This window comes from Symphalangus syndactylus, chromosome 1, assembly GCF_028878055.3.
Source record: "Symphalangus syndactylus isolate Jambi chromosome 1, NHGRI_mSymSyn1-v2.1_pri, whole genome shotgun sequence".
NCBI lineage: Eukaryota > Metazoa > Chordata > Mammalia > Primates > Hylobatidae > Symphalangus > Symphalangus syndactylus.
The window spans coordinates 121,559,311-121,568,242 of NC_072423.2; the positions used below are offsets into that span (position 1 = coordinate 121,559,311).

Below are 8,932 nucleotides of genomic sequence, written 5' to 3' on the forward strand. Positions count from 1 at the left end.
GTCACATGTACATGTATTTTGTAAATTTTCCAAGAGAATGTATGAATCCATGTAAATCAGTTCAGGCCATCTCAAAATCTGCATTCAATCCAATCTATGGAAATGTCTCTATTTTAGTCTTGAGACAGGGCCTCACTTCGTCACCCAGGATAGAGTATACAGGGGCTCAATCACAGCTCACTGCAGCCTCCAACTCCTGGGCTCAGGTGATTCTCCCACCTCAGTCTCCTGTGTAGCTGAGGTACTATGGGAGTATGCCATCACACCCTGCTAATTTTTTGTATCTTTTGAAGAGAGATAGGGTTTTACCATGTTGCCCAGGCTGGTCCTGAACTCCTGAGCTCAAGCAATCATTTTGCCTCTGCCTCCCAAAGTGCTGGGATCATGGGTGAGCCAACATGACAGCCAAGAGTATTTTTTTAATAGGCAATGAAAATCTTGAAATCTGTTTAGGATGAAGCCACCAGCATTAATACATAAAAAATATGGCCAGGCACAGCGGCTCAGGCCTGTAATCCCAGCATTTTGAGGTGGGTCACACGAGGCCAGGAGTTGGAGACCAGCCTGGCAGAACCGTCTCTACTACAAATACAAAAATTAGCTAGGTGTGGCAGTGCACACCTGAAATCCCAGCTACTCGGGAGCCAGAGGCACAAGAATCGCTTGAACCCAGGAGGCAGAGGTTGCAGTGAACTGAGATCACGCCACTGTACTCCAGCCTGGGCAACAGGGAAAGACTGTCTCCCCAAGCCCCTCCCCGGCAAAGACAAATATGGAGCATTATTTTTTTTAATACATACATACATACATACATACCTCTCCTCTCCCAGAACCTGTAGGCAAGCTGACAAGAGGGGCAATTAATGTCTCTCAATGTGGGGAAGGGCCATCGCCTCTCCAGGGCTTCCAGGAATAGTTAACCTAAGTGGCAGGAAGACTCAAAAATAAAAACCTAAGCTCTATAGAACTTACCTACGCAAATGGTTAATAAAAGTCAAGATCATCAGGGCCTCGGAAAGGTATTCCTGAGGTTACCAACTAAGCATGTGTGACCACTTATATCTATTTTCAGGGTACAGATGTTCTCTACACAGGAAGGAAGCTCAGGGAAATTCTCAAGTGAAAAGCAATATACACTATCTACAGTGGGCTTCAGAAGTACAACTCATGTCTAGACATGTATTTATTATCATACTTTGGTATGCAATCCCAGGTATTCTGATCTGGAGTAAAAAGCAAACTAAATGAAGACAACTTTTAGAAACTGGTGTTTATTTTCCATCGACCATTTTTCCATGTTGCTTAAGAGCCTATGCAAGAACAGCTTAAGACCAGTCAGTGGTTGCTCCTACCCATTCAGTGGCCTGAGCAGTGGGAGCTGCAGACCAGTCTTCTGTGGCAGGCTGAGCGCTCCAGTCTTCTGTTAAGAGAATACCAAAAAAAGCCATCAGCTCTGTCCTCAACGTAGTATTTTTCCTTACCCTACTCCCAACAGCAGTCTATCAGATGCTGTAGCACACTAGGATGAAAACCTCTTAAAGCTAGTATAAAAGCCACAGAGATCATTAAAGTTAGAATAAAACTGAGAAGTTGCGAAATATCAGCTTGATGCACTTCTATCCTGATACATACCAGTAGGGAACTGCTGAATAGGCACAGAGGGCACCTGTACACCTTCAGACCAGTCTGCAACCTCAGGCTGAGTAGCAGTGAACTCAGGAGCTGGAGCAGTCCATTCACCCTGAAATTCCTCCTTGGTCACTGCCTTTTCAGCAGCAGCCTGCTCTTCTTTTTCAATCTGGGTTACAAAAAAAAAAGAGGAAAGACTTACAGGGACTGACAAATTTTGCCTCCTAGAAGCACAGTCCAAGTTGTCCAATTTGCTTATGTAACCACAAGCCTTTGGAGAAGCTTACCTCTTCAGGATCTCTGTAGAAGTAAAGATCAGGCATGACCTCCCATGGGTGTTCACGGGAAATGGTGCCACGCATGCGCAGAACTTCCCGAGCCAGCATCCACCACATCAAACCCACTGAGTGAGCTCCCTACCAAGAGCGGCAGATTATTAAAAAGTGACATTTGGTGAAACCCAAACAGCAAGCACCTTCCTGGCTCCTACATCATCTAGGTACCAGAAGTACAGACATCTCTTAATTTAAAAGCAATCATAACAGGGAGCATTATAATCAGGGATTTTCAACCTTGTCTGCACACTGGAATCGTAGGGATTGAAAAAAAAAATGCCTGGACACTAGCATTTAAAAAAAATATCTGGGCAATTCTTATGCACAACTCGGGTTACAAATCAACCAATCTGAACCACACACAACCCACCTTTTTAGAATCTTATAGTAGAACCCATCAAGTTGGTGTGAAAACAAAGGCCAAGTGCCTGAGGCCTGAGCAAGAAACATGGACAAAGGCAGAAGAAAACACACTATTTTCCAAATGTTTTCATTTCTCCACAAAGCTGTCATGCAGTAATGTTATACTTGTAGCAAGAATTACTATCAAACTCCACTCATTGGGCCAGAGACCCTTGTGGTGTTAGCGAAAAACTTGCCCCTCATGTAGCACACTACCTACACTTGCGAGTTCATCGGCCAGTCAGTAGCCTCAACTCCAAGCTCTAACAATGTGCACAGGAATGTTTTTTCTAGAGCAGGAATTCACAAACTCTAGATCATAAAATCATTACCTTGTTGTTGCACGGGATGGCAATGTCCACATAGCGCAGAGGAGAATCTGTGTTACACAGCGCGATGGTAGGTAGGTTAACATAAGATGCCTCCGTGAGAGGCTGGTGGTCAGCCCTGGGGTCAGTAACCACAAGAAGCCGTGGCTCCCGGAAGGCTGCCTGGATCTGGTTAGTGAAGGTTCCAGGAGTGAAGCGGCCAGCAATTGGAGTGGCTCCAGTGGCAGCAGCAAACTTCAGCACAGCCCTCTTTGAAGAATTTAAAAGTTAGTGGTACTCCAGAGATATTTCATAGCAACAATCCTGGCACCCAGTAAGCACTTCTGGGCACTGGCCAACTTAATCACTACTACTCCATGTAAAGCAGGCACATACCCAGCTTTCCTTAACCTCTCTTACTTCTCCAGAGATTTCCTGCATACATTAAAAAGACAGCCTTGTTTTTCTACTATATATCCCAAGCACCTAGCAACATTACCTGGCCCAATCTAGATGCTCAGTGTATTTTTCTCAAGCAAGCAAGAACTGTCACTCAGTTCATTCTACAGCAATAACTAAAACTGCCTTTCTTCTACTGCGTACCAAACTATGTGGTCCCAGCAACAAGTCAGTTTCAGGAATAACCCTCTGCAAAAACACGCATGGGAACCTGTACTGTCAACACTGAAATAAAGTCTTTACTACATAATTTTTAAATCTATCAAAATAGTTGAGACAAATAAAATCTGTTAGAACTCTTAGAATTCAAGAAATCTACTAGTTTCCTCAACAGAAAAATTCTTCAAATAGAGCTGTGGCAAAAAAGATTCAAGTTTTACTAACTAGTCATTTCTTAAAAATACAAATTATTTTTCATTCAGGTTGGCAAAGGTTCTCTTTGAGACAAGGCCTCACTCTGTCACTCAGGCTGGGATGCAGTGGACAGTCTTCGCTCCCTGCTGCCTCAACCTCCTGTGTTCAAGCAATCTTCCCACCTCAGCCTCAGCTGAGACTACAGGCACACCAACACCACACCCAGCTCGTTTTTGTTAATTTTGGTAGAGACGGAGTTTTGCCACGTTGCCCACCCTGGTCTCGAACTTCTGGGCTCAAGCAAGTCACCAGCCTCGGCCTCACAAAGTACCCATATTACAAAAGCATGAGCCACCCACGACCGGCTTTTTTTAAGAGACAGGATCTCACTCTGTGCCCCAGACTTGGAGTGCAGTGGCAAAATCATAACTTACTGCAGCCCCCAACTCCTGGACTTGAGGGATCTCCTGCCTCAGACTCCCAGTTAACGGGAACTATAGGTGCATGCCATCATGACTGGCTAAGATTCTTAAAAAATTTCTGTCCCAGTATTTCATCGTTTCAAGGTAAAAACTTTTGACTATGGGAAAATGTGATAAGCCACTTTAACAGAATTTCTAGATATTTAGTGGCACAAGTCTACACAAAATGAAATTATAAAGTCCAACATACCGCCAGATGCCCAGCATGTATGTTGAAAAGGTCTTACAGGCTTGGCGCAGTGGCCTACACCTGTAATCCCAACACTTTGGGAGGCCGAGGTGGGACGATCACTTGAGGTCAGGCGTTTAAGACCAGCCTGGCCAAATGGTAAAACCATGTCTCTATTAAAAATACAAAAATCAGTCAGGCATGGTGGCACATGCCTGTAATCCCAGCTACTCAGGAGGCTGAGGCAGGAGAATCCCTTGAACTCCGGAGGCAAAGACTACAATGGGCCGGATATCACACCACTGCACTCCAGGCTGGGCAAGAGGCAACAGAGGAAGACTGCCTTGGGGGGGAAAAAAAAGCAAGGTCATAAGGGCGATTTCTATGGCTCCGACCAACTTAAGCGATTTCTATGGCTCCATCCAACTTAAGTTATCTAACAGTGGAGTTTGAGTTTTCTATTTTTTTTTTTTGAGACGGAGTCTCGCTCTGTCACCTAGGCTGGAGTACAGTGGCGCCATCTCAGCTCACTGCAAGCTCCGCCTCCCGGGTTCATGCCATTCTCCTGCCTCAGCCTCCCTAGTAGCTGGGACTACAGGCGCCCGACACCACGCCCCACTAATTTTTTGTATTTTTAGTAGAGATCGGGTTTCACTGTGGTGTTAATCTCCTGACCTCGTAATCCCGCCCGACTCCGCCTCCCAAAGTGCTGGGATTACAGGCGTGAGCCACCGCGCCTGACCTGAGTTATTTCTATTTTCTTATACCTTTCTGTATGTCTCACAATGTCTGTAAGCTTTATTTCTATAATATAAAAACCACTGTTCCACAAACCTGGCCAGTATTCCTGGAGGATATAACACTGACATCAGCAGGGTTTTCAATGGCAACAATAGCACGAGCTGCCAGCAGAAGCTTCTCCCAGGTCCTCTTCAGATTTATGATATAGATGCCTAAGTGAGGGCAGAAAGATTTGTAACACTTGACTTGGCTGTACAAACATTCTTCCCAAGTTTACTCTATGTGGCAGCGAGTACTACCAAACTCCAGTCATAGAGGCAAGCTCTACTGGTGTTAGCGAAAATCCTGCCATTAATGTAGCACACTTCCGACACTCAGAAGTTCATGAGCCAAGACTGGCCTCCACCCTGAGCTTTAATAGTGTGCAGCCTAGATTCAGTTGGCTAAATCCATCTTTCCTTTCTCTTTCCCTGTACTTACTCCATCAGTGGTTCTTAAGAATCCACTTCCTGGCTTTCTGCCACTCTTTCCCTTTTATCATCTGCACTGATACAAGACTCATCCTAAAACTCCTTTACAGCATGTCACTCCCAAGTCCTTGGTAGCTTTATCTCTAAAATAAGTAAGTGCCTTAGCCAACTTAATGCCTTCCATCCTCTGGTTCTTCCAAGCCATATTTTTCATTCCCACCTCTCACCCCACTTTCCACTCAAAATTCAATAGCCTGTGTAAGTACCTATGAAGTTGAAGGCACTATGCGAGCTATTAGAAACTCAGCTGATGAACTTTCTCATGTTCATGACCCAACCCAAGTCCCATAACTCAGGCAACTAACATATTCTTCCCCTGGAGCAGAAATCTTTTCTCCCAATAACAAAAACATTTATTTAAAGTATGTTTTCAACCTAGGGGTCTGGCTTCATTTGAGGAAGATAGAAACAAATTAACCAGAACAAACCACGAGAATAGCAAGCTCAAAATTTGTACTTACAGCTGGAGTAACAAAAAATTAAAGCAATGACTAACCATCACTTTTCCTTTTATAGATGTACTGTTCCATCTGGAAGTCAAGATTGGTGCCACCTAAGTGGGTTCCTGCTGCAAGGAACTTAAGGACATCCTCCTCCTTCATTTGCAGGACATCAAGGGCTCCGGACATTGTGAAAGTTTCCCTTTAAGTTACGACGGGAATCTGAAATAAGAGAGCAATCGATTTCTTTTCATTCCATTGAGTTAAGTGGTGTACACCCTTAAAAGCAACCAAAGACTCCATCTGCTACAGTGTCAGGCATTGAGCTTACAGTGTAGTGAAGGGGTAAACAGAAAGTTAACTGATACATGTCGTGTATTACGGAACAGCGCACATCTTACTGAGGAAATGGTGTGGATGGCCGAATAACCGAGTAATAAAACTAAACGAAATTAGCGAATGGAAATTCAACACTTCTCAAGATAGGAATTAAGGAAAAGTTGCGGATGCACCAAGTTAACAACTAGATATAAAAGAGCAGCCATGTTTGGAATATGCAAACTAAAGGCAAAAAAGGTATGAATTGGTTTCAGGTATTTTCAAGCAGATTGTAGGCGGGTGCTTTGGAATTACTTTGCTGTACTGTCACCACTTGTTTGTCTAAAAACCCGAGAACCTTAACTCCTGACCCGCACGGCGCGACCGGGAAAACCCGACCAGCCCAAGTAGCTGGCGTAAATCAGCGCCGGCCTCGACTCACCGCCGTGTAGGGCTCCGAAGGAATACCAACACGGGATGTTAGCCCGCTTTCTGCACTCCCGCCCACCCGCGGCCTAGCGCGAACCCCAGCTCCGAGCCTCCGCTGGAGCGCGGCCTCCACCCGCGAGCCCGAGCCTGGCCACGTGCGGGCCGCAGGCCTAAGGTGGGGCGCGCCGGGCGGGAGACAGACCCGGTCTGCCCGGCTTTCATCACTAGTCTTCGCACCCTTCATTTGAGCAGGAAAAGCTCATTTTTCTTCCCTTGGGAGGCGCCAGGGACGCTACAAGGAACTCACCAACTCACCCAGAACAACGCCGTATGGAACCCCCCACAAATACCGCGGAAAGGACAGGCAGCAGGAAATGACGTCCTTATATAGTGCATTGTCAGCCAATGGCAAAGAAAGTCGAGCGGAAGAAGGGCGGAGCTGGAGAGGAACGCTGCCGAGGCTGGGCTCCTTCTTCAGGAAGGCGGGCTTGCGGCGCAGGCGCGGACTTCTGGGCTGTATCCGGTAGCGGCATCCTGGTCGGATCTGGGGCGCTTGTGACTTTGGGGTTTCTAGTGCCACAGCGACGCCTTGTGCATAATTCCTGTCCAGAGCGCGGAACTGAAGCTAGTCAGCCAGGCGGGGCGTTCTTACCCAGCCCCTTGTACCTGCGAATATGAGCGGCTTTCTCGCCTAAGCTGCCGTTTTGTTACCTGAAAAGTAGGAATGTTTGTTCGACACAACAAACTGTTAGGTAAACAAAAACTTGAAGATTTATTTTATTTTATTTTCCTGGAGAACAGTTTAACAGGACGTAATTCAGATTTAAATGTTCACTTAGCGGAAGTTTCTCTGAAAAAGTTAAAAAGGACAAGACTGAACAGATGATACGGATTATATCTATCTTTTTTTTTTTTTGGTAGAAGAAAAATTTTGCAATATCTATCAGTAGGAGATAAGTTTGCCGGGCGCGGTGGCTTGTGCCTTTAATCCCAGCACTTTGGGAGGCCTAGGTGGGTGGATTGCCTGAGCTCAGAAGTTCAAGACTAGCCTGGGAAACATGGGGAGACCCCATCTCCACAAAAAATACAAAAATTAACCAAGCATGGTGGTGCGTGCCTGTAGTCTCAGATACTCAGGAGGCTGAGGCGGGAGGATAGCTTGAGCCTAGAGGTCAAGGCTGCAGTGAATATGATTGCACAGCTGCACTCCAGCCTGGGCAACAGAGCGAAATCCTGTCTCAAAAAAACAAACAAAAAAATAGTAGTTAATTGAAGGGGCGCGGTGGCTGTAATCCCAGCACTTTGGGAGGCTGACGCGGGTAGATCTCTTGAGGCCAAGAGTTCAGGAGACCAGCCTGGCCAACATGGCGAAACTCGGTATCTACTAAAAATTCAAAAATTAGCCGGGCGTGGTGGTGCATGCCTGTAATCCCAGCTACTGGGGAGGCTGAGGCGGGAGAATTGCTTGAACCCAGGAGGCAGAGGTTGTGGTGAGCGGAGATTGCGCCATTTGCACTCCAGCCTGGGCGACAGAGCAATACTCCGTCAAAAAAAAAAGTGCAGGTTCCTCTCCGGCCTGTTGAGTCAATCTGATTTCTGAGCCCACCCTAAAATGAACTCGTAGACCCTTGTGGCCACTCTTCCATAGAACAGCACATCCAGGTTCTCCTGCAAGTGGCTCTGCAGCTCCACTGAAGCCAGTATGATTTTCTGAGGAGCTTGGAAACCCTTGGACCCTAGCACAGGTCACCCCCAGGCTGCTCTGCTTCATCACCCACCAAGGCTGAAGCACCTGGGGCTTGAGGGACAAAATCAGAGAAGTCACGGTCCCTTGCTGCAAATGCCTCCCGCTTCCACGCTTTGTTTTGGAAAGTTTGTTGGCAGAAAGTCAGGCCACAAGCCTCCTCAGAGATCCCTGAATCCCAAAACAATGCCCTGCCCCCTGCGCCCGAATGTACTCCTGCTTAACCCTTCAAGTGTGGATTGGGATTGCTGAGTAGTGAGTGCAGCTCTGCAGGGTTCCTCCAGGTGTCCCAGCCTTGGCATTAGGATCACCTGGGGAGCTTTTAAAAATTTTTTTTTTTTTTTTTTTTTGAGACGGAGTCTGGCTCTGTCACCCAGGCTGGAGTTCAGTGGCGCGATCTCGACTCACTGCAAGCTCCGCCTCCCGGGTTCACGCTATTCTCCTGCCTCAGCCTCTCCGAGTAGCTGGGACTACAGGTGCCCGCCACCACGCCCGGCTAATTTTTTGTATTTTTAGTAGAGACGGGGTTTCACCGTGGTCTCGATCTCCTGACTTCGTGATCCGCCCGCCTCGGCCTCCCAAAGTGCTGGGA

General features: G+C 46.7%; 1 protein-coding gene and 2 non-coding genes across 5 annotated transcripts; all 3 read right to left on the reverse strand.

The window, feature by feature from the left end:
- Nucleotides 1-1,255: 1,255 nt before the first annotated feature.
- RPSA (ribosomal protein SA) lies at nucleotides 1,256-7,307 on the reverse strand. 3 transcript variants are annotated; one of them, XM_055282402.2, is made up of 7 exons: nucleotides 6,912-7,307; nucleotides 5,906-6,071; nucleotides 4,973-5,091; nucleotides 2,699-2,944; nucleotides 1,917-2,045; nucleotides 1,633-1,798; nucleotides 1,256-1,420 (listed from the first exon to the last, which is right to left on the reverse strand). In XM_055282402.2, the coding sequence occupies exons 2-7, from the start codon at nucleotides 6,036-6,038 to the stop codon at nucleotides 1,326-1,328; spliced, it is 888 nt and encodes a 295-aa protein (XP_055138377.1). In that variant the 5' UTR covers nucleotides 6,039-6,071; nucleotides 6,912-7,307; the 3' UTR covers nucleotides 1,256-1,325. The 3 variants fall into 3 exon arrangements, with proteins under 3 accessions (XP_055138377.1, XP_055138366.1, XP_063467903.1); XM_055282391.2 differs by having other exon boundaries at nucleotides 4,958-5,091; nucleotides 6,912-7,029; XM_063611833.1 differs by having other exon boundaries at nucleotides 6,904-6,981.
- On the reverse strand, nucleotides 2,491-2,644 carry LOC129461524 (small nucleolar RNA SNORA62/SNORA6 family). The gene has a single exon (XR_008650581.1). It is a non-coding gene; the product is annotated as a small nucleolar RNA SNORA62/SNORA6 family (small nucleolar RNA).
- On the reverse strand, nucleotides 5,158-5,308 carry LOC129461527 (small nucleolar RNA SNORA62/SNORA6 family). The gene has a single exon (XR_008650582.1). It is a non-coding gene; the product is annotated as a small nucleolar RNA SNORA62/SNORA6 family (small nucleolar RNA).
- Nucleotides 7,308-8,932: the final 1,625 nt, after the last annotated feature.

What these genes read in the sequence shown, in the direction of transcription:
- RPSA (XM_055282391.2), bottom strand. Translation starts at nt 6,038, where the DNA reads ATGTCCGGAGCCCTTGATGTCCTGCAAATGAAGGAGGAGGATGTCCTT. An exon ending in CTATAAAAGGAAAAGTGATG is followed by an intron (nt 5,092 to 5,905) that starts GTTAGTCATTGC and finishes GCCCTCACTTAG; the next exon opens with GCATCTATATCATAAATCTG. An exon ending in GCCAGGTTTGTGGAACAGTG is followed by an intron (nt 2,945 to 4,957) that starts GTTTTTATATTA and finishes AATTCTTCAAAG; the next exon opens with AGGGCTGTGCTGAAGTTTGC.